The 24,212-nt window shown below is 45.3% G+C and overlaps 1 protein-coding gene across 1 annotated transcript in view; it reads left to right on the forward strand.

Annotated features, from left to right (window-relative positions):
- The window catches only part of LOC311115002 (sorting nexin-17), a 67,597-nt gene that overhangs the window by 37,413 nt on the left and 5,972 nt on the right, over positions 1 to 24,212 (forward strand). The window contains exons 6-10 of the mRNA XM_084190224.1: positions 257 to 347; positions 5,542 to 5,629; positions 14,118 to 14,187; positions 17,542 to 17,634; positions 21,073 to 21,276. Coding sequence (XP_084046350.1) covers positions 257 to 347; positions 5,542 to 5,629; positions 14,118 to 14,187; positions 17,542 to 17,634; positions 21,073 to 21,276 — 546 coding nt within the window. The remainder of the gene's footprint in view (positions 1 to 256; positions 348 to 5,541; positions 5,630 to 14,117; positions 14,188 to 17,541; positions 17,635 to 21,072; positions 21,277 to 24,212) is intronic.

A 24,212-nucleotide genomic window follows, 5' to 3' on the forward strand; every position in this document is an offset into this window, starting at 1 on the left:
GGACATTCTTGATCCATAAGTGAATGCAGCACACTCTCCCAGATAGATTCAGAAACACTATATTGTACAGACAGCTGTAACTATAACATATTGCTGTCAAGTGTCCTTCGTAAAGTGACGTTACGAGAAGGACTTGACCAGAGACTGTATAACTGTCACAGTCAGTGGATAAAATGCTTTTGAAGCTACAATATGTTTTATAGGAGTAATAGCAGATAACCAGAGATGATCTTCCTGTCTATCTTCTGATTGGCAGGCTGTTGCGTCAAAGCTGGACCTTCCCGATGACCTGGTTGGTTACTTCAGTCTCTTCCTGGTTCGAGAAGGAATGGACGGTGGCTTAACGTGTAAGCATTCAACTTTTAACCCTAACCCTCCCCTAACCATTCAGAGGACTGCTATAGGAATGAAATACAGTGGGATCTGAAAGGCCAAACGGCTCTATCTCCTATACCAGGGATGGGGGTGGGGGCCACAAAAAAAAATCTTAACTCATCATGAGGGGCCGCAGTGGCTTGTGGGTCTTCGTACCCACATGTGGAGTCAGAGCTGGCCCTAGTCTCTTTGGGGACCCTAAGTGACATTTTGTTTGCAAGCGATTGTATAACAGATTTCATGCATTTCTACTTGTGTTGCCATGAGGCGGAGACATAAATTAGCAGTTTTACAACACATTTCCTGTAATTCTACACATTTTCCTATAGGGTGGAGAGAAATGTTTGCTGATATGATATCTGAGTGAGAGTGGCTAACAAAATCAATGGGGGCCCCTCGGTCAGTAATTCGACCATGATTACTACAGGTTTAGATGGGTAAGTTAGTCTAGCCAGCTATCACATTTTTTTATTCTTCTGACATTAGCTAATTGAGTGACTGTCAGTGATTTGACATTACAACAACAACAACAAAAACGGATGATGCGTAACCAAATGTTTAACTTGCACCTTGTGTATTCTACTATTCTAACTCTCAACACTAAGTTGAGACCCTGGCTGAGTTCCTAAAGGGCTTACTAAAGGGGGTGGCCCGTGGGACGCCAGTTGCCCATCCCTGCCCTATACTGTGCAGTACACCAATCATTAGGAACACCCTCCTTATATTGAGTTGTAGTCCCCGTGTAGCTCAGTTGGTAGAGCATGGTGCTTGCAACACCAGGGTTGTGGGTTCGTTTCCCACGGGGGGGGGCAGTATGAAAAATGTATGCACTCACTAACTGTAAGTCGCTCTGGATAAGAGTGTCTGCTAAATGACTAAAATGTAATTTAACAAGTGACATCAATAAGGGATCATAGCTTTCACCTGGATTCAGGTGGTTAGGGTTAGCAGTGTGGTTAGGGTTAGGGTTAGCAGTGTGGTTAGGGTTAGGGTTAGCAGTGTGGTTAGGGTTAGGGTTAGCTGTGTGGTTAGGGTTAGGGTTAGCAGTGTGGTTAGGGTTAGCAGTGTGGTTAGGGTTAGCAGTGTGGTTAGGGTTAGCAGTGTGGTTAGGGTTAGCAGTGTGGTTAGGGTTAGCAGTGTGGTTAGGGTTAGCAGTGTGGTTAGGGTTAGCAGTGTGGTTAGGGTTAGCTGTGTGGTTAGGGTTAGCTGTGTGGTTAGGGTTAGCAGTGTGATGGACTGAATCCAGGGAAGGGCCAGCCGAGTATAAAAAAGTATAATCTGCATATAAATGGATGAGAGGGCTTCCTACTGCCTGTTGTTGTTGATGTAAATTGAGAAGAGCGTGGGGCCTAGGATCGAGCCTTGGGGTACTCCCTTGGTGATAGACAGTGGCCAAAGACCCCTCAGAGACACCAATATTCCTTAGCCGATCCACAAGAACTGAATGGTCTACCGTATCAAAAGCTTTGGCCAAGTCAATAAAAAATAGCAGCGTAACATTGCTTAGAATCAAGGGCAATGGTGATGTCATTTTGTCACGATCGTCGTAGGAGTGAGTAGACCAATACGCAGCGTGTTGCACGAACATGGTGATCTTTATTATCGACAGCGATAAAAAGCACACTAAACAAAACAAATACACGACTCGTGAAGTCCACGGTGACACTGACCGAACACGGAACAAAAACCCACAAACACAAAGTGAAACACAGACAGTTAAATATGGCTCCCAATCAGAGACAACCAGCACACAGCTGACACTCGTTGCCTCTGATTGGGAGTCACTCAGTCAAACATAGAAACAGACTAACTAGAACCCCCCAACATAGACATAACCACATAGAACAAACACACTCTGGCTCAACAAATAGAGTCCATTAGCCAGGGTGTGACACATTTATGACCTTTAAGGTTGCAGTGACACATCCATAACCTGAGCGGAAACCAGATTGCATACCAGAGAGAATACTATAGACATAAAAAAAAGCCAGATTATTGACACGTTTTTTCCAACACTTTTGATAAACAGGGCAAAATAGAAATTGGCCTATAAACAGTTAGGATCAGCTTGATCTCCCCCTTTACATAAAGGACGCACCGTGGCTGCCTTCCAAGCAATGGGAACCTCCCCAGAGAGGAGAGACAGGTTAAAAAGGTCAGAGACAGGCTTGCTGATGATAGGGGCAGCAACCTTAAAGAAGACAGGGTCTAAACCATCTGACCCAGATGTTTTTTTGGGGTCAAGTTTAAGGATCTCCTTTTAGCACCTCAGACTCAGTGACCGCCTGCAGGGAGAAACTTTGTAGCGGGGCAGGGGAAAAAGAGGGAGGAGCATCGGGGCTAGTCGCATTAGAAGGGGTGGGAGATGAGGAAATGTTGGACGGGCAATGAGGCAAGGCTGAGTCAAATAGGAATCCTGACTTAATGAAGTGGTGATTTAAAGAGCTCAGCCATGTGCTCCTTGTCAGTAACAACCACATCATCAACATTAAGGGACATGGGCAGCTGTGAGGAGGAGGGTTTATTCTCCAGGTCTTTCACCGTTTTCCAGATCTTCTTGAGGTTAGACCCACAGAGAGAGAACTGCTCCTTAAAGTAACTAACATTGGACTTCCGGATAGCCTGAGTGCACTTATTTCTCATTTGCCTGAACGAGAGCCAGTCAGCCTGAGTATGCGTGTTCCGAGCCTTTCGCCAAATGGAATTCTTGAGGTGGAGTAACTCTGCCAGATCACGGTCGAACCAGGGTCTGAACCTGTTTTTAATTCTCATTTTCTTTATGGGGGCGTGTTTGTTAACAATACCACTGAAAATATCAAAAAAGAAGGTCCAAGCGTCTTCGACAGAGGGGATCAAGCTGATTCTATACCAATTTACAGAGGCCCGGTGATGAAGGAAGGCTTGCCCATTAAAGTTTTTAGCAAGCGTCTATGACAAATCAGGACAGGTTGTTTAACTGAGCAGCCATTACGAACACACGCTGTAAAACAGTGATCCCTAAGGTTATTACAGGAAACACCAGACTGATACCTACCAGGACTATTTGTGAGGATAACATTAAGGAGAGTAGCTTTTTCTGGGTGTTTGGAGTCATACCTTGTGGGATTGGTTAATAATCTGAGAGAGATTTATGGAGTCCCATTTCTTTAGGACTTGGTGAGGTGGTTTTAAGCATTTAGGTCAGCTAGCAGGACACATTCAGACTTCGTTTTTATTTATGTATTTATTATACATTTAGCAGACGCTCTTATCCAGAGCGACTTACAGGAGCAATTAGGGTTAAGTGCCTTGCTTAAGGGCACATCGACAGATTTTTCACCTAGTCGGCTCGGGGATTAGAACCAGCGACCTTTCGGTTACTGGCACAACGCTCGCACAACGCTCTTACCCACTAAGCTTAGTGTAAGGGGCCAGGAGCGAGCTTAGGGCAGATAGATCCCTCCTGACACAAACCAGTCCCTGCTCTTCTCCACGTTAAGCCCCAGGAATACACAGATAGATCCCTCCTGACACAAAACCAGTCCCTGCTCTTCTCCACGTTAAGCCCCAGGAATACACCGATAGATCCCAGGCATGCTGGGAAGAGTATGATGGAACACACACTCACACTCCAATAGAATAAAGATGGTTTCTCTGTAGATGGAATCCAACTAGTTCTGTCGGTACCGAACTGGGCTGGTAGGGTTCGGTCAAATGAAAGAACGGGCAGCACTATCGACGCCTTCCTCCAAGGATTCGTTTAATGTCAGACTCAAGGCCTCTAGAGAGGGACTGTCCTGTTCTGTACTGACCTCTCCAAGCTATAGAAACCAATAGTCCTGTTCTGTACTGAACTCTCCAAACTATAGAAACCAATAGTCCTGTTCTGTACTGGACTCTCCAAGCTATAGAAACCAATAGTCCTGTTCTGTACTGGACTCTCCAAACTATAGAAACCAATAGTCCTGTTCTGTACTGGACTCTCCAAGCTGTACAGTATAAACCAATAGTCCTGTTCTTGATCTCCAGTAGTTTCCACAACTAAGTCAAATGTTTGCCACAGACCTGACTTCCCCTTTCCCTCCTGAGCAACCAGTAAACATTTGCCTGTTTAGAGTTTCTTTTTCACCTCCGCAATCCATTTTGCTGTAACGCGTTACGGTGTTCAGAGTCTATTATAACCAATTGATTGATCTTATTATGATAGGCTATAGGTCACGCCCTATTGATCAAGTGCATGCAATGCATACATGTGTCACATAAAGAGCGCAAGGGTTGAGGGAATAGCAAATGTTTTTTCCCCAAATAAGAGTGATTTCAACAACAGAATATTTCAGTCAGAGAAAACAGGGTAAGAAACCAAATTACTGTAATTATGTTGCTGCTTCAGCGCGGACAGCGCCATAAACACTGTGCTGTCCTGTGGTGCCTGTTCTCTGCAGCAGCAGGGGAGGAGAAGGAGACAACATGCGCCAGTCACGAATATACAGTATTTTTAGCCAGATCCTAATTGGTATGTCAAATTTTATGTTCCTTTTGATGGCATAGAAGGCCCTTCTTGCCTTGTCTCTCAGATCGTTCACAGCTTTGTGGAAGTTAGCTGTGGCGCTGATGTTTAGGCCGAGGTATGTATAGTTTTTTGTGTGCTCTAGGGCAACGGTGTCTAGATGGAATTTGTATTTGTGGTCCTGGCAACTGGACCTTTTTTGGAACACCATTATTTTTGTCTTACTGAGATTTACTGTCAGGGCCCAGGTCTGACATAATCTGTGCAGAAGATCTAGGTGCTGCTGTAGGCCCTCCTTGGTTGGTGACAGAAGCACCAGATCATCAGCAAACAGTAGACATTTGACTTCAGATTCTAGTAGGGTGAGGCCGGATGCTGCAGACTATTCTAGTGCCCTCGCCAATTCGTTGATATATATATATTGAAGAGGGTGGGGCTTAAACTGCATCCCTGTCTCACCCCACGGCCCTGTGGAAAGAAATGTAAGTCTTTTTTTTGCCAATTTTAACCGCACACTTGTTGTTTGTGTACATGAATTTTATAATGTCGTATGTTTTTCCTCTCTCTCCAAATCTCTCTGCCCCACACCTCTCTTTCTATCTCTCTCTCTCACTCTCTCTCTCTCGCTCTCTCTCTCTCTCTCTACCTACCCCTCTCTTTCTCTCTCTTTCTCTCTCTAGTTGTGAGGAAGCTACAGGAGTTTGAGCTACCATATGTATCGGTCACCAGCTTACGGAGCTCAGAGTTCCACATCATGCTGCGAAAAAGGTATGATTCCTCTTCCTCTCTACTCCTCTACCCCTCTACTCCTCTTCCTCTCTACTCCTCTTCCTCTCTACTCCTCTACCCCTCTACGGCGTTTAAATACAGCGAAAACACTCAACAAATGTCAACCACTTGGCACTTTAGCAAGCAGCAACTGTTACAAGGTTTCTCTCCTTCCAAGTACCAACAAGTGAGGACCTGTCTGGATGCTCTAATCTCTTCTATAGATGATCTCGGTGAAACCATTAAGACTACACCACAAACCTTACTGAGTGATGTCACCAGTACTGTACTTGTGACATCACCGGACACTCATCGCCTGAGTTGTTCCAGTATGTGTCCAGTTGGTTTATATAAGCGAAGCCAGAGATAGTATAGTATAATAGATGGTACAGAGATACAGGTACAACATATTGACTGAAGATCAAAGAGTTTATCAAAGAGCAGAAAGCCTTGAAGGACGTCTGTCTCTGGTCCTCTGGACACCGTGTGTGTGTTAGGGACGAGAGGCTTCTCTGTCTGCAGTCTGAGGACTGATAACTTCTCTCCCTCCTCGACTTTTAACACTGTCGTATTTCACCTGTCTTCACCTTCCTCTGTCTTCACCTTCCTCTGTCCTTGTCTCTCTCTCTCTCTTTCCCTGTCTCGCTCTCTCTCTCTCTCTCTCTCTCTCCCTGCCACCTCTCTCCCTGCCCCCTCTCTCCCTGCCCCCCCCTCTCTCTCTCCCTGTCCCCCTCTCGCTCTCTCTCTCCCTGCCCCCCCCTCTCTCTCTCTCTCCCTGCCCCCCCCCTCTCTCTCTCTCTCCCTGTCCCCCTCTCGCTCTCTCGCTCTCTCTCTCCCTGGCCCCCCCTCGCTCCCTCTCGCTCTCTCTCCCTGTCCCCCTCTCGCTCTCTCTCCCTGTCCCCCCCCTCTCGCTCTCTCTCCCTGTCCCCCACTCGCTCTCTCTCTCCCTGGCCCCCCCCCCTCTCTCTCTCTCTCCCTGTCCCCCCCTCGCTCTCTCTCTCCCTGCCCTCCTCTCTCTCTCTCCCTGTCCCCCCCTCGCTCTCTCGCGCTCTCGCTCTCGTTCTCGCGCTCTCGCTCTCGTTCTCGCTCTCTCGCTCTATCTACCTCAAATACCTTATTATTATCTATCCTGATGCCTAGTCACTTTACCCTGCCTTCGTGTACATACAGTGGGGAGAACAAGTATTTGATACACTGCCGATTTTGCAGCTTTTCCTACTTACAAAGCATGTAGAGGTCTGTAATTTTTATCATAGGTACACTTCAACTGTGAGAGACGGAATCTAAAACAAAAATCTAGAAAATCACATTGAATGATTTTTAAGTAATTAATTTGCATTTTATTGCATGACATAAGTATTTGATACATCAGAAAAGAAGAACTTAATATTTGGTACAGAAACCTTTGTTTGCAATTACAGTGATCATACGTTTCCTGTAGGTCTTGACCAGGTTTGCACACACTGCAGCAGGGATTTTGGCCCACTCCTCCATACAGACCTTCTCCAGATCCTTCAGGTTTCGGGGCTGTCGCTGGGCAATACGGACTTTCAGCTCCCTCCAAAGATTTTCTATTGGGTTCAGGTCTGGAGACTGGCTAGGCCACTCCAGGACCTTGAGATGCTTCTTACGGAGCCACTCCTTAGTTGCCCTGGCTGTGTGTTTCGGGTCGTTGTCATGCTGGAAGACCCAGCCACGACCCATCTTCAATGCTCTTACTGAGGGAAGGAGGTTGTTGGCCAAGATCTCGTGATACATGGCCCCATCCATCCTCCCCTCAATACGGTGCAGTCGTCCTGTCCCCATTGCAGAAAAGCATCCCCAAAGAATGATGTTTCCACCTCCATGCTTCACGGTTGGGATGGTGTTCTTGGGGTTGTACTCATCCTTCTTCTTCCTCCAAACACGGCGAGTGGAGTTTAGACCAAAAAGCTCTATTTTTGTCTCATCAGACCACATGACCTTCTCCCATTCCTCCTCTGGATCATCCAGATGGTCATTGGCAAACTTCAGACGGGCCTGGACATGCGCTGGCTTGAGCAGGGGGACCTTGCGTGCGCTGCAGGATTTTAATCCATGACGGCGTAGTGTGTTACTAATGGTTTTCTTTGAGACTGGGGTCCCAGCTCTCTTCAGGTCATTGACCAGGTCCTGCCGTGTAGTTCTGGGCTGATCCCTCACCTTCCTCATGATCATTGATGCCCCACGAGGTGAGATCTTGCATGGAGCCCCAGACCGAGGGTGATTGACCGTCATCTTGAACTTCTTCCATTTTCTAATAATTGCGACAACAGTTGTTGCCTTCTCACCAAGCTGCTTGCCTATTGTCCTGTAGCCCATCCCAGCCTTGTGCAGGTCTACAATTTTATCCCTGATGTCCTTACACAGCTCTCTGGTCTTGGCCATTGTGGAGAGGTTGGAGTCTGTTTTGATTGAGTGTGTGGACAGGTGTCTTTTTATACAGGTAACGAGTTCAAACAGGTGCAGTTAATACAGGTAATGAGTGGAGAACAGGAGGGCTTCTTAAAGAAAAACTAACAGGTCTGTGAGAGCCGGAATTCTTACTGGTTGGTAGGTGATCAAATACTAATGTCATGCAATAAAATGCAAATTAATTACTTAAAAATCATACAATATGATTTTCTGGATTTTTGTTTTAGATTCCGTCTCTCACAGTTGAAGTGTACCTATGATAAAAATTACAGACCTCTACATGCTTTGTAAGTAGGAAAAGCTGCAAAATCGGCAGTGTATCAAATACTTGTTCTCCCCACTGTATCTACCTCAAATAACTTCTGATGCCTTCTGAATACTATTCTGATGCCTAGTCACTTTACCCTGCCTTCATGTACATATCTACCTCAAATACCTTATTATTATCTATCCTGATGCCTAGTCACTTTACCCTGCCATCATGTACATATCTACAGTGCTATGAAAAGGTATTTGCCCCCTTTCTAATTTTCTCTACTTTTGCATTTTTGTGATACTGAATGTTATCAGATCTTCAACCAAAACCTAATATTAGATAAAGGGAACATAAGTGAACAAATAACACAACAATTACATATTTATATCTTTTATTTCATAAACAAAGTTATGCAAAACCCAATTCCCCTGTGTGAAAAAGTAATCACCCCCTTACACTCAATAACTGGTTGTTCCACCTTTAGCTGCAATGACTCCAACCAAATGCTTCCTGTAGTTTTTGATCTGTCTCTCACGTCGCTGTGGAGGAATTTTGGCCCACTCTTCCATGCAGAGCAGAATTCATGGTTCCTTCTATTAAGGCAAGTCGTCCAGGTCCTGAGGCAGCAAAGCATCCCCAAACCATCACCCCACCACCACCATGCTTGACCTTTGGTATGATGTTCTTACTGTGAAATGCAGCGTTTGGTTTTCGCCAGGCATAATGGGACCCATCTCGTCCAAAATGTTGACTCAAGTTTGCCAAAAAGCACCTGGATGATCATCAAGAATCTTGGAAAAACGTTCTGTGGACAGATCATTCAAAAGTATAACTTTTTGGACGACTTGGTTCCAGTAATGACTGGTGAAAAACAAACTCTGCATTCCACAGTAAGAACATCATACCAAAGGTCAAGCATGGTGGTGGTGGTGTGATGGTTTGGGGATGCTTTGCTGCCTCAGGACCTGGACGACTTGCCTTAATAGAAGGAACCATGAATTCTGCTCTGTATCAGAGACTTCTACAGGAGAAAGTCAGACCATCCGTCTGTGAGCTGAAGCTGAAGCGCAGCTGGGTCATGCAGCAAGACAATGATCCAAAACACACAATCAAGTCTACATGAAAATTGCTAAAAAAAGCAACACATTTGAAGTTTTGGAATGGCCTAGTCAAAGTCCAGACCTAATCCCAATTCAGATGTTGTGGCAGGACTTGAAACGAGCAGTTCATGCTTGAAAACCCACACGTCACTGAGTTAAAGCAGTTCTGCATGGACCAAAATTCCTCCACAGCGACGTGAGAGACTGATCAACAACTACAGGAAGCATTTGGTTGGAGACATTGCAGCTAAAGGTGGCACAACCAGTTATTGAGTGTAAGGGAGAAATTACTTTTTCACACAGGGGAATTGGGTGTTGCATAACTTTGTCTATGAAATAAATATATAATTGTTGTGTTATTTGTTCACTTATGTTCCCTGTATCTAATATTAGGTTTTGGTTGAAGATCTGATAACATTCAGTATCACAAATATGCAAAAGTAGAGAAAATTAGAAAGGGGGCAAATACTTTTTCATAGCACTGTACCTCAAATACCTTATTATAATCAATCCTGATGCCTAGTCACTTTACCCCGCTTTCATGTACATATCTACCTCAAATATCTCATACCTCTCCACATTGATCTGGTACTGGTACTTCCTGTATATAGCTCCACATTGATCTGGTACTGGTACTTCCTGTATATAGCTCCACATTGATCTGGTACTGGTACTTCCTGTATATAGCTCCACATTGATCTGGTACTGGTACTTCCTGTATATAGCTCCACATTGATCTGGTACTAGTACTCCCTGTATATAGCTCCACATTGATCTGGTACTTCATCCTCATTCACTAGTTAGGTTCCAGGTAGATTATAGGTTGTTAAACTGGTTGGATTATAGATTATGGGGTGTTCAACTGGATGGATTATAGATTATGGGGTGTTTTAAACTGGTTGGATGATAAATTATGGGGTGTTAAACTGGTTGGATGATACATTATGGGGTGTTAAACTGGTTGGATTATAAATGATGGGGTGTTAAACTGGTTGGATTACAGTTGAATCACAGGTGGATTAAATTTCAAGTTTTAATGTCACGCGCACAAATACCTTACCAGCTCCAAATCCAACAATGCAGCAATCAATAACATAAATTGATTATTTAATTACATAGTCTTCCTCCCCTTCATCTGCACTGATTGAAGTGATTTAACAGGTGACATTATTAAGGGATCATAGCTTTCACCTGGATTCACCTGGTCAGTCTGTCATGGAAAGACTCAGTGTGTATACACAACCAGTCAAAAGTTTGGACACACCTACTCATTCAAGGATTTTTCTTTATTTTTTACTATTTTTTACATTGTAGAATAATAGTGAAGACATCAAAACTATGAAATAAAACATATGGAATCATGTAGTAACCAAAAAAGTGTTAAACGAATCAAAATATATTTGAGATTCTTCAAATAGCCACGCTTTACCTTGATGACAGCTTTGCACACTCTTGGCATTCTCTCAACCAGCTTCACCTGGAATGCTTTTCCAACAGTCTTGAAGGAGTTACCACATATGCTGAGCACTTGTTGGCTGCTTTTCCTTCACTCTGCCGTCTGATTCATCCCAAACCATCTCAATTGGGTTGAGGTCAGGTGATTGTGGAGGCCAGGTCATCTGATGCAGCACTCCATCACTCTCCTTCTTGTTAAAATAGCCATTACACAGCCTGGAGGTGTGTTGGGTCATTGTCCTGTTGAAAAACAAATGATAGTCCCACTAAGCCCAAACCAGATGGGATGGCGTATCGCTGCAGAATGCTGTGGTAGCCATGCTGGTTAAGTGTGCCTTGAATTCTAAATAAATCAGTGTCACCAGCAAAACACACCCACACCATAACACCTCCTCCTCCATGCTTTACGGTGGGAAATACACATGCAGAGATCATCCGTTCACCCACACCGTGTCTCACAAAGACACGGCGGTTGGAACCAAAAATCTCCAATTTGGACTCCAGACTAAAGGACAGATTTCCACTGGTCTAATGTCCATTGCTCGTGTTTCTTGGCCCAAGCAAGTCTCTTCTTATTGGTGTCCTTTAGTAGTGGTTTCTTTGCAGCAATTCGACCATGAAGGCCTGATTCACACAGTCTCCTCTGAACAGTTGATGTTGAGATGTGTCTGTTACTTGAACTCTGTGAAGCATTTATTTGGGCTGCAATTTCTGAGGCTGGTAACTCTAATGAACTTATATAATAATAATAATAATAATTGGTCATTTAGCAGACGCTCTTATCCAGAGCGACTTACAGGAGCAATTAGGGTTAAGTGCCTTGCTCAAGGGCACATCGACAGATTTTTCACCTAGTCAGCTCGGGGATTAGAACCAGCGACCTTTCGGTTACTGGCACAACGCTCTTAACCACTAAGCTACCTCTGCAGTAGAGGTAACTCTGGGTCTTCCATTCCTGTGGTGGTCCTCATGAGAGCCAGTTTCATCATAGCGCTTGATGGTTTTTGCGACTGAACTTGAAGAAACTTCTTTAAATTTTCCGGATTGACTGACCTTCATGTCTTAAAGTAATGATGGACTGTCGTTTCTCTTTGCTTATTTGGGCTGTTCTTGTCATAATATGGACTTGGTCTTTTACCAAATAGGGCTATCTTCTGTATACCAACCCTACCTTGTCACAACACAACTGATTGGCTCAAACGCATTAAGAAGGAAAGAAATTCCACAAATTAACTTTTAACAAGGCACACCTGTTAATTGAAATGCATTCCAGGTGACTACCTCATGAAGCTGGGTGAGAGAATGCCAAGAGTGTGCAAAGCTGTCATCAAGGCAAAGTGTGGCTATTTGAAGAATTTGTTTAACACTTTTTTTGGTTACTACATGATTCCATATGTGTTATTTCATAGTTTTGATGTCTTCACTATTATTCTACAATGTAAAAAAAAAAAAAAAAAAAAAACTTTGAATGAGTAGGTGTGTCCAAACTTTTGACTGGTACTGTATATATACTTACTTACTTTTGGTCATGTATTGTAAGTAAGTAAGTAAGTATGTATATACAGTACACTACATGTGTTTTTTCTTTATTTTATACAGCAAAGGTAATAACACAGTTACATGAACTAGCTTTCTACACCTTTACTCCACAACCAGTGCTGTTTTTAAGGCATACCAGTTCAAATACAGTGGACTTATGTCCTACAGAAGCCAGGAGGACTTCAGTGGAGATGTTGAGTTTCACTGTAAGGCCTGAGACGGTCTGGATAGTATCTTCGGTGTGGTTCTAGTAGTATTCATCCTCCAGGTCAGGTTGGTAAGGGCTTCGGAGGTAGGGTGGCAGATGAGGGGGCATAGGCCTCAAACCATAATCATCAAAAAGGCTGATGTGGTCCTTGATAAGATGAGGGTCAGAAATCAGCTCCAGGTTAGCAGTCTCCTCCCCCCTACCTCTGTTCCTTAGGGGTGCTGCCAGACCTCCACCAATCAGAAGGAAGATCAGGAGGACAGCCATCCAATCACGGGTGTTCATCAGAACCACTATTTTTAAACGTCAACAAAGATTAGTCTGATGGACTGATGTAGAATGAGTCTTGATGGACAACACTATAAAACCTATCGATGTAGAATGAGTCTTGATGGACAACACTATAAAACCTATCGATGTAGAATGAGTCTTGATGGACAACACTATAAAACCTATTGAAAAGCAAAAGGAAATGATATAACCACAAATACCTTTTTATGCCCCTTAGCACCTCCCCTTCAAGAGCACCTGTGGTTGTTTTGGAGTACCTGAAGCGCTCCTGCTACTTATTTCTTATTAAATTATAAAAAACCTAAATGCTAGATTGCTTAGCCAGTCAATAATGACAAGCTAGAGTTAATGAAAGTATTTAACCTTGTCGCATTCTATGATGTCATAATGAGGCATGCCATCACAAACCATTCTAAGGTTTCTTTGGATCAGTGACAGAACGTAGCCTACTGTCTGCATCCAATCAAAAGTTAGCAATAGTAACTCTCCAGTTTATGGACCTAAAAGCCTATGATAATAAGACTAACATGAGAATATCATGATGCCTTCTCTAAGATGCTCTTTAATGGACACCTTCTCTAAGATGCTCTTTAATGGACACCTTCTCTAAGATGCTCTTTAATGGACACCTTCTCTAAGATGCTCTTTAATGGACACTCAGTCAGAATCCTTCCCATAAACTGCCAGAAGAACATGTCCAACGACATTGTTATTGAATATCCCAAAGTCTAATGCAAAACATTCCACAATGCGTCTATGAATCTGAACAAGGCCATCCACCGCACATGTATTACATGTGAAATTAAAACCCCCAGAACTATCAGGTTTCAAAAACATTCAGGGGAGCACGTCCCATATAATGTTGTGGTTGCAGGCTCCGACTCAGAGCAGACACACACCGAGAGAGACGCACACACACATCCGCCCCGTTCCACCTCACCGTGCCACATTCCAGGCACTAAGCCTGCAGGTATCAATGATCACACTTAATTACATTTCATACCCAACAAAGATACAACAGCCCCTCATCCAAGACATTAACATTTGATTAACAGCCCAAGTATGATTGCTTTTTTAAAATGTAACTTCTATCGCAAATTGTGTTTTTATTGAATTTCAGGTTTCAAGTTCTTGGCTGCTATCCAAATTGTTTGTTGTTCATTTGGTATTCAAGTGTTCTCTCTTTCTCCCTCGTTGTGTTTGTAGTTACTGGGACACGGCGTATGACAGTGATGTAATGGACAACCGAGTGGGACTGAACCTATTATACGCTCAGGTGAGGGATCATAGGTCACACAGAGGTCATACTGGTTGTCTGTTGGCTTTTTCTTTCTTAATTTGGGGTAGATGGGTATTTTGAATGATCAAGCAGGTCTGAAGCTTAGGTTTGTGTTTAGGATTTCTGATTAAATCTCCTGTATACCTGAAACTGCTTCCTCTTAGGGCAAAAAAATGAAACCACAGAGCATTTTGGTCCTTTAAAAACCTGCTGGGAAACTATAAATGTGACTCTGGATGACAATGATGTTTGTTTCCAACATTAGGGCTGTTTTTCTAAAGTAGCTGAATCTGCTTTGTGTTTTGTTTCCTTGCCACGATACTAACGAGTATCATGATACTGGTATGGTCCCGGCCCTCCTTCCTTCCTGGTATGGTCCCGGCCCTCCTTCCTTCCTGGTATGGTCCCGGCCCTACTTCCTTCCTGGTATGGTCCCGGCCCTACTTCCTTACTGGTATGGTCCCGGCCCTACTTCCTTACTGGTATGGTCCCGGGCCTACTTCCTTCCTGGTATGGTCCCGGCCCTCCTTCCTTCCTGGTATGGTCCCGGCCCTACTTCCTTCCTGGTATGGTCCCGGCCCTCCTTCCTTCCTGGTATGGTCCCGGCCCTCCTTCCTTCCTGGTATGGTCCCGGCCCTCCTTCCTTCCTGGAATGGTCCCGGCCCTCCTTCCTTCCTGGTATGGTCCCGGCCCTCCTTCCTTCCTGGTATGGTCCCGGCCCTACTTCCTTCCTGGTATGGTCCCGGCCCTCCTTCCTTCCTGGTATGGTCCCGGCCCTCCTTCCTTCCTGGTATGGTCCCGGCCCTCCTTCCTTCCTGGAATGGTCCCGGCCCTCCTTCCTTCCTGGTATGGTCCCGGCCCTCCTTCCTTCCTGGTATGGTCCCGGCCCTACTTCCTTCCTGGTATGGTCCCGGCCCTACTTCCTTACTGGTATGGTCCCGGCCCTACTTCCTTACTGGTATGGTCCCGGGCCTACTTCCTTCCTGGTATGGTCCCGGCCCTCCTTCCTTCCTGGTATGGTCCCGGCCCTACTTCCTTCCTGGTATGGTCCCGGCCCTCCTTCCTTCCTGGTATGGTCCCGGCCCTCCTTCCTTCCTGGTATGGTCCCGGCCCTCCTTCCTTCCTGGTATGGTCCCGGCCCTCCTTCCTTCCTGGTATGGTCCCGACCCTCCTTCCTTCCTGGAATGGTCCCGGCCCTCCTTCCTTCCTGGAATGGTCCCGGCCCTACTTCCTTCCTGGTATGGTCCCGGCCCTACTTCCTTACTGTTATGGTCCCGGCCCTACTTCCTTCCTGGTATGGTCCCGGCCTTACTTCCTTCCTGGTATGGTCCCGGCCCTACTTCCTTACTGGTATGGTCCCGGCCCTACTTCCTTCCTTACTGGTATGGTCCCGGCCCTACTTCCTTCCTTACTGGTATGGTTCCGGCCCTACTTCCTTCCTTACTGGTATGGTTCCGGCCCTCCTTCCTTCCTGGTATGGTCCCGGCCCTCCTTCCTTCCTGGTATGGTCCCGGCCCTCCTTCCTTCCTTACTAGTATGGTCCCGGCCCTCCTTCCTTCCTTGTATGGTCCCGGCCCTCCTTCCTTCCTGGTATGGTCCCGGCCCTACTTCCTTCCTGGTATGGTCCCGGCCCTCCTTCCTTCCTGGTATGGTCCCGGCCCTCCTTCCTTCCTGGTATGGTCCCGGCCCTCCTTCCTTCCTGGTATGGTCCCGGCCCTCCTTCCTTACTGGTATGGTCCCGGCCCTACATCCTTCCTGGTATGGTCCCGGCCCTACTTCCTTACTGGTATGGTCCCGGCCCTACTTCCTTCCTGGTATGGTCCCGGCCCTCCTTCCTTCCTGGTATGGTCCCGGCCCTACTTCCTTCCTGGTATGGTCCCGGCCCTACTTCCTTACTGGTATAGTCCCTCCCGGCCCTACTTCCTTCCTTACTGGTATGGTCCCTCCCGGCCCTACTTCCTTCCTTACTGGTATGGTCCCTCCCGGCCCTACTTCCTTCCTTACTGGTATGGTCCCTCCCGGCCCTACTTCCTTCCTTACTGGTATGGTCCCTCCCGGCCCTACTTCCTTCCTTACTGGTATGGTCCCGGCCCTACTTCCTTCCTGGTATGGTCCCGGCCCTCCTTCCTTCCTGGAATGGTCCCGGCCCTACTTCCTTCCTGGTATGGTCCCGGCCCTACTTCCTTACTGGTATGGTCCCGGCCCTACTTCCTTCCTGGTATGGTCCCGTCCCTACTTCCTTACTAGTATGGTCCCGGCCCTACTTCCTTCCTTACTGGTATGGTCCCGGCCCTACTTCCTTCCTTCCTGGTATGGTCCCGGCCCTCCTTCCTTCCTTCCTGGTATGGTCCCGGCCCTCCTTCCTTCCTTCCTGATATGGTCCCGGCCCTCCTTCCTTCCTTCCTGGTATGGTCCCGGCCCTCCTTCCTTCCTTCCTGGTATGGTCCCGGCCCTCCTTCCTTCCTTCCTGGTATGGTCCCGGCCCTCCTTCCTTCCTGGTATGGTCCCGGCCCTCCTTCCTTCCTTCCTGGTATGGTCCCGGCCCTACTTCCTTACTGGTATGGTCCCGGCCCTACTTCCTTACTGGTATGGTCCCGGCCCTCCTTCCTTCCTTCCTGGTATGGTCCCGGCCCTACTTCCTTACTGGTATGGTCCCGGCCCTCCTTCCTTCCTTCCTGGTATGGTCCCGGCCCTACTTCCTTACTGGTATGGTCCCGGCCCTACTTCCTTACTGGTATGGTCCCAGCCCTCCTTCCTTCCTTCCTGGTATGGTCCCGGCCCTCCTTCCTTCCTTCCTGGTATGGTCCCGGCCCTCCTTCCTTACTGGTATGTCCCAAATGAAACCCTACTCCCTATATAGGGACCATAGGCCTCTTGTCGAAAGCAGTGGACTATATAGGGAATAGGGTGCCATTTGGAACACATCCCATGTCTTTTTATAGCAACACCCCATCACCCAGATACAGCAGCAACATGATGGTGTTTTCCTGAGCATTTCAGAGATGGTTGATCTGATCTGGCTGCTGTGTCAGCTCGGTGTGGGGGTCTAGCTAATGTTATGCGTCAAAGGATGCAATATTTTATCGGAAAGAGAGAATCGGCAAACGTGCGTTTGCATGCGCGTGTGTGTGTTTACCATTGTGTGCGACGTGTGTGTGCCATTGACTTGTATATGTGTGTATGCAGCTGCCAACTGTGTGTGTGAGTGTGTGTGTGTGTATGCAATTCTACTTGAACAAACAACAGTGGAATAGTTCGTTTTGGACTTAAAACTGAGGAACAGTTTTATGTAAGCCTCAACGAGGATGGTTTGGAGCAGAAAGATGAAACTTGTCTCTCTTCTCTCCCAAGACGGTGTCGGACATAGATGGAGGCTGGATACTCGTTAACAAGGACCAGCACAGACAGCTTAAGTCACTGCAGGAGAAAGGCTCCAAGAAGGAAGTAAGTAAGACTGTCTCCTAGAACTAGAGAGTGACAGTATTATAGTAGAAGAAGAGTTGAATGGGTTGGAGGCCTCTTCTACCCAAGCTGGTGGAGAGTGACAGTATTATAGTAGAAGAAGAGTTGAATGGGTTGGAGTCTAAATCTCCTGTATAGTTTTTATAAAAGTGGAGCGATGGTTTCCAATCAACTACATAGTAACTTTGTAGGTAGATGCACAATAAATATTTAACCAACTTATCTCCAGACACCCTTTAGAAAGATATTTTGGATTTTTAAAAAATGCACCTATTATAGAAAACAGGCTCTGTCGTAGCCGGCAGCGACCGGGAGACCCATGGGGGCGGCAGGGATGTAGCTCAGTTGGAAGAGCATGGCGTTTGCAACGCCAGGGTTGTGGGTTCGCTTCCCACTGGGGGCCAGTATGAAAAATAAAATAATATATGCACTCACTAACTGTAAGTCGCTCTGGATAAGAGCGTCTGCTAAATGACTAAAATGTAAATGTAAAAGGTCATGGTGTAGCCGTTGTCAGACTTTTATATTTTTTGTGATTTTCTAGTGGGTCATGTCTTTCTACCCGTTTCTCCAGTTCATTCAGCTAGTTCATGTCTTTCTACCTGTTTCTCCAGTTCATTCAGCTAGTTCATGTCTTTCTACCTGTTTCTCCAGTTCATTCAGCTAGTTCATGTCTTTCTACCTGTTTCTCCAGTTCATTCAGCTAGTTCATGTCTTTCTACCTGTTTCTCCAGTTCATTCGGCTAGTTCATGTCTTTCTACCTGTTTCTCCAGTTCATTCGGCTAGTTCATGTCTTTCTACCTGTTTCTCCAGTTCATTCAGCTAGTTCATGTCTTTCTACCTGTTTCTCCAGTTCATTCGGCTAGTTCATGTCTTTCTACCTGTTTCTCCAGTTCATTCAGCTACGTTTTCTACCTGTTTCTCCAGTTCATTCGGCTAGTTCATGTCTTTCTACCTGTTTCTCCAGTTCATTCGGCTAGTTCATGTCTTTCTACCTGTTTCTCCAGTTCATTAGGCTAGTTCATGTCTTTCTACCTGTTTCTCCAGTTCATTTTTTTATTTTTTTTTCACCTTTATTTAACCAGGTAAGCCAGTTGAGAACAGGTTCTCATTTACAACTGCGACCTGGCCAAGATAAAGCAAAGTAGTGCAATAAAAACAACACAGAGTTACATATGGGGTAAAAAAAACATAAAGTCAGAAATACAACAGAAAATATATATACAGTGTGTGCAAATGTAGCAAGTTATGGAGGTAAGGCAATAAATAGGCTATAGTGCAGAATAATTACAATAGTATTAACACTGGAATGCTAGATGTGCAAGAGATTATGTGCAAATAGAGATACTGGGGTGCAAAAGAGCAAATTAAATAACAATATAGGGATGAGGTAGTTGGGTGGGCTAATTTCAGATGGGCTGTGTACAGGTGCAGTGATCAGTAAGGTGCTCTGACAACTGATGCTTAAAGTTATTGGGGGAGATAAGAGTCTCCAGCTTCAGAGATTTTTGCAATTCGTTCCAGTCATTGGCAGCAGAGAACTGGAAGGAATGGCGGCCAAAGGAGGTGTTGGCTTTGGGAATGACCAGTGAGATATACCTGCTGGAGCGCAGACTGCGGGTGGGTGCTGCTATGGTGACCAATGAGCTAAGATAAGGCGGGGATTTGCCTAGCAGTGATTTATAGATGGCCTGGAGCCAGTGGGTTTGACGACGAACATGTAGTGAGGACCAGCCAACAAGAGCGTACAGGTCACAGTGGTGGGTAGTGTATGGGGCTTTGGAGACAAAACGGATGGCACTGTGATAGACTACATCCAATTTGCTGAGTAGAGTGTTGGAGGCTATTTTGTAAATGACATCGCCGAAGTCAATGATCGGTAGGATAGTCAGTTTTACGAGGGCATGTTTGGCAGCATGAGTGAAGGAGGCTTTGTTGCGAAATAGGAAGCCGATTCTAGATTTAACTTTGGATTGGAGATTCTTTATGTGAGTCTGGAAGTTGAGTTTACAGTCTAACCAGACACCTAGATATTTGTAGTTGTCCACATACTCTAGGTCAGACCCGTCGAGAGTGGTGATTCTAGTCGGGTGGGCGGGTGCTAGCAGCGTTCGATTGAAAAGCATGCATTTAGTTTTACTAGTGTTTAAGAGCAGTTGAAGGCTACTGAAGGATTGTTGTATGGCATTGAAGCTCGTTTGGAGGTTTGTTAACACAGTGTCCAATGAAGGGCCAGATGTATACAAAATGGTGTCGTCTGCGTAGAGGTGGATCTGAGAGTCACCAGCAGCAAGAGCGACATCATTGATATACACGGAGAAAAGTGTCGGCCCAAGAATTGAACCCTGTGGCACCCCCATAGAGACTGCCATAGGTCCAGACAACAGGCCCTCCGATTTGACACACTGAACTCTATCTGAGAAGTAGTTGGTGAACCAGGCGAGGCAGTCATTTGAGAAACCAAGGCTATTTAGTCTGCCAATAAGAATGCGGTGGTTGACAGAGTCGAAAGCCTTGGCCAGGTCGATGAAGACGGCTGCACAGTACTGTCTATTATCAATCGCGGTTATAATATCGTCTAGGACCTTGAGCGTGGCTGAAGTGCACCCGTGACCAGCTCGGAAACCGGATTGGCTAGTTAATGTCTTTCTACCTGTTTCTCCAGTTCATTCAGCTAGTTCATGTCTTTCTACCTGTTTCTCCAGTTCATTCGGCTAGTTCATGTCTTTCTACCTGTTTCTCCAGTTCATTCAGCTAGTTCATGTCTTTCTACCTGTTTCTCCAGTTCATTCAGCTAGTTCATGTCTTTCTACCTGTTTCTCCAGTTCATTCAGCTAGTTCATGTCTTTCTACCTGTTTCTCCAGTTCATTCGGCTAGTTCATGTCTTTCTACCTGTTTCTCCAGTTCATTCGGCTAGTTCATGTCTTTCTACCTGTTTCTCCAGTTCATTCGGCTAGTTCATGTCTTTCTACCTGTTTCTCCAGTTCATTCAGCTAGTTCATGTCTTTCTACCTGTTTCTCCAGTTCATTCGGCTAGTTCATGTCTTTCTACCTGTTTCTCCAGTTCATTCAGCTAGTTCATGTCTTTCTACCTGTTTCTCCAGTTCATTCGGCTAGTTCATGTCTTTCTACCTGTTTCTCCAGTTCATTCAGCTAGTTCATGTCTTTCTACCTGTTTCTCCAGTTCATTCGGCTAGTTCATGTCTTTCTACCTGTTTCTCCAGTTCATTCAGCTACGTTTTCTACCTGTTTCTCCAGTTCATTCGGCTAGTTCATGTCTTTCTACCTGTTTCTCCAGTTCATTCGGCTAGTTCATGTCTTTCTACCTGTTTCTCCAGTTCATTCGGCTAGTTCATGTCTTTCTACCTGTTTCTCCAGTTCATTCAGCTAGTTCATGTCTTTCTACCTGTTTCTCCAGTTCATTTTGCTAGGTCAGACGCTGAAGTACTTCGGCTACATCAAGTTTGATCCGTGCGTGACAGACTTCCCGGAGAAGGGCTGTCACGTGATCGTCTCCGCGGGCAACAACGAGCTCAACTTCCAGGTCAAGCTGCCCAATGAACAGATGAAGGAGGGGAGCTTCAAGGTCACGCGCATGAGGTGCTGGCGGGTCACTTCTTCTGTAAGTAACCCACCCCAAATTAAGTTACTCTATTCTAATCTACTCTATTTTAAGGGTCCTCTGAACGCTGTATTAGGAGGAGGGTGAAGTTGTTCTCTACGGTCAGATTTACAAGGGGGGAGGGTTCTGCAGAGGGAACCAATTTCATCATTCGGGTTGGAATCCATCCAAATTATGACCGCATTGGCGTGAGCTTGACCTCTTCCGCTCTCCCCTCGCTCCCCCTCTCCTTTCTCCCCCATTCCCTTTCCCCTTCTCATTAACCCTCCGCAGCGTACCAGGCACATGCTTCTGTTCCTCTCCTCTGGGTAAACTGCTGAGCTCTACACCATCGCTCTTCATCAGGCTACTAACACTCACAACTCCAGAGATCCTTTATCGTATTTGTCTCCCATCCAGAGAGCTGTATGCTAATTCTACGGGTAGCAGGAAGGGACATGTAGGAGGAAAGAAATGTCATTGCTTGACTACAGTTTGAATGTCTTCTCCACACACCTCTATAAAGCACATCTATAAAGTACATTTTTACATTTTAGTCATTTTTAGCAGACGCACTTATCCAGAGCGACTTACAGTTAGTGAGTGCAATTTTTTTTTTTATACATGCAGTGCCTTCATGAAAGTTTTCACACTCCTTGACTTTAAAATGGATTAAATTGAGATTTTGTGTCACTGGCCTACACACAATACCCCATAATGTCAAAGTTGAATTATGTTTTTAGATATATTTAGAAATTAATTAATAATGAAAAGCTGAAATGTCTTTAGTCAATAAGTATTCAACCCCTTTGTTACGGCAAGCCTAAAGTTAATAACATAATGAGTTGCATGGACTCACTCTGTGTGCAATAATAGTGTTTAACATGATTTTTTAATGACTACCTCATCTCTGTACCCCACACATACAGTCATGTTCTGGGTATGCTTGTAATCGTTAAGGACTGGGGAATTCTTCAGGGAAAAAAATTAACGGAATGGAGCTAAGCACAGGCAAAATCCTAGAGGAAAACCTGGTTCAGTCTGCTTTCCACCAGACACTGAGACACGGAGATTAATTCACCTTTCAGCAGGACAATAACCTACAACACAAGGCCAAATCTACACTGGAGTTGCTTACCAAGAAGACAGTGAATGTTTCTGAGTGGCCGAGTTACAGTTTTAACTTAAATCTGATTGAAAATATATGGCAAGACCTGAAAATGGTTGTCTAGCAATAATCAACAACCAATTTAAACGATATTGAAGATTTTTAAAAATAATAATGGGCAAATATTGTACAATCCAGGTAGGGTTGGGCAGTATACAGATGTTCATATCGTCATACCATCCTTCTCTCATCCTGGGATGTACGGTATTACTGTCTTAGTACACAAGGGGGCGCCAAAGAAAGCAAAAAGCCCATTGGGGCGTCTGTTACCAGAATGCTAACAAAATTTGCACAAGTAATAGCGAATTTCCATGGAGGCTGCTAGCTAAATATGCTAATGAGTGCAAACAACTCTTTTTTGTTTGTTGTTGTTGCAAAGACAGGCAGTCCAGCTCAAAGTTCTACATATATAGGTAGGAGCTACCGAATGTCATGTTTGAATGATGTTGAATGTGAACGAGAGACAAATGAACAGTACTGGCTTTGGAGCAGCATGTGTACACTCTGTGTCTGTGTGAAGTCTGGAGTCACTAGGGCAACGGGCCTGCCTGCTCTGCTCGGAGTCGCTAGGGCAACGGGCCTGCCTGCTCTGCTCGGAGTCGCTAGGGCAACGGGCCTGCATGCTCTGCTCGGAGTCGCTAGGGCAACGGGCCTGCCTGCTCTGCTCGGAGTCGCTAGGGCAACGGGCCTGCCTGCTCTGCTCGGAGTCGCTAGGGCAACGGGCCTGCCTGCTCTGCTCGGAGTCGCTAGGGCAACGGGCCTGCCTGCTCTGCTCGGAGAAGACGGGGGGAGGAGCCAGAACAGAGAGGAGGAAACACACACAAGGAAATCAAAAGATAGCAGCATGAGGATAACTCATCCAAAAGGCTTTTACTTTTCAAACACGGCAGAAAAGCCAACACAATATGATGCACCGTAACTTAATTAATTCAGCCACTTCCTTGGATAACTAGCAAGTTAAACTTAGGGGTCGCACTAATCCACAATTCTTTTGTTTTTCACACTGGAAAAAATATATAAAACGCACAAGAAATATCATGAGGCGTTTTGTAAACTCGTATGTAAAATGTATTGTTTTTGTAATTTCTGCTCAGCATCAGACTCATTTTGTGTTTCAGTTGAACTTCTAAACTCAGATGAGAATTCACTAACTGTCATTCTATCAGCTGACCGTACTTTTCTCAGTGTAGCCAGCCGACTTTTCTCCCGGTAAAATGCAAGATTAACTTTAAGAAAAACATTAGAAAATGTAGCTGGCTACATTATTTCTATGATAAACTTTAGAAATATGATGGCCATGCATAGTTTTTTAGCAAAAAATACCTTTTTCATTGTAAACTCATTTAGCCAGCCTACTTGTGTGGCTGCCAGCCAAATAGCGTTGCACTTCTGTTGTCATCTGTTGAAAATGAAGTTATTTTCTGCTGAATGTGTTGCACTAATGTATTTTTCTGTGAACCAAAACTATAGTTGCATGTCCCTTATCACTCTATTGAAGAAAAAAACCACTGACTTTCAATATAAAACGCGACCCATGTCAACACACAGCAGGCTCCCACTTTCACCCGTTGTGCTGTTTACAAACAAACACGTGACTGGCTCAAACGTTCTGGGGAACTATGGTAAGCTTCATAATGTCAAATAATGTGACCGGTGAAAGAACGCAATCTGCTTCATCGACTAACATACTGCACAAGTTGACTGCAGGTATTTACTTAAAAAGGAGCTACAAATATTTTTTTTTTTAATGGTCTTGGAAAACCATCCCATGGCTATTTCCAAATACCCC

Source organism: Coregonus lavaretus, assembly GCF_964263955.1.
Source record: "Coregonus lavaretus genome assembly, contig: HAP1_SCAFFOLD_948, whole genome shotgun sequence".
NCBI classification, from domain to species: domain Eukaryota; kingdom Metazoa; phylum Chordata; class Actinopteri; order Salmoniformes; family Salmonidae; genus Coregonus; species Coregonus lavaretus.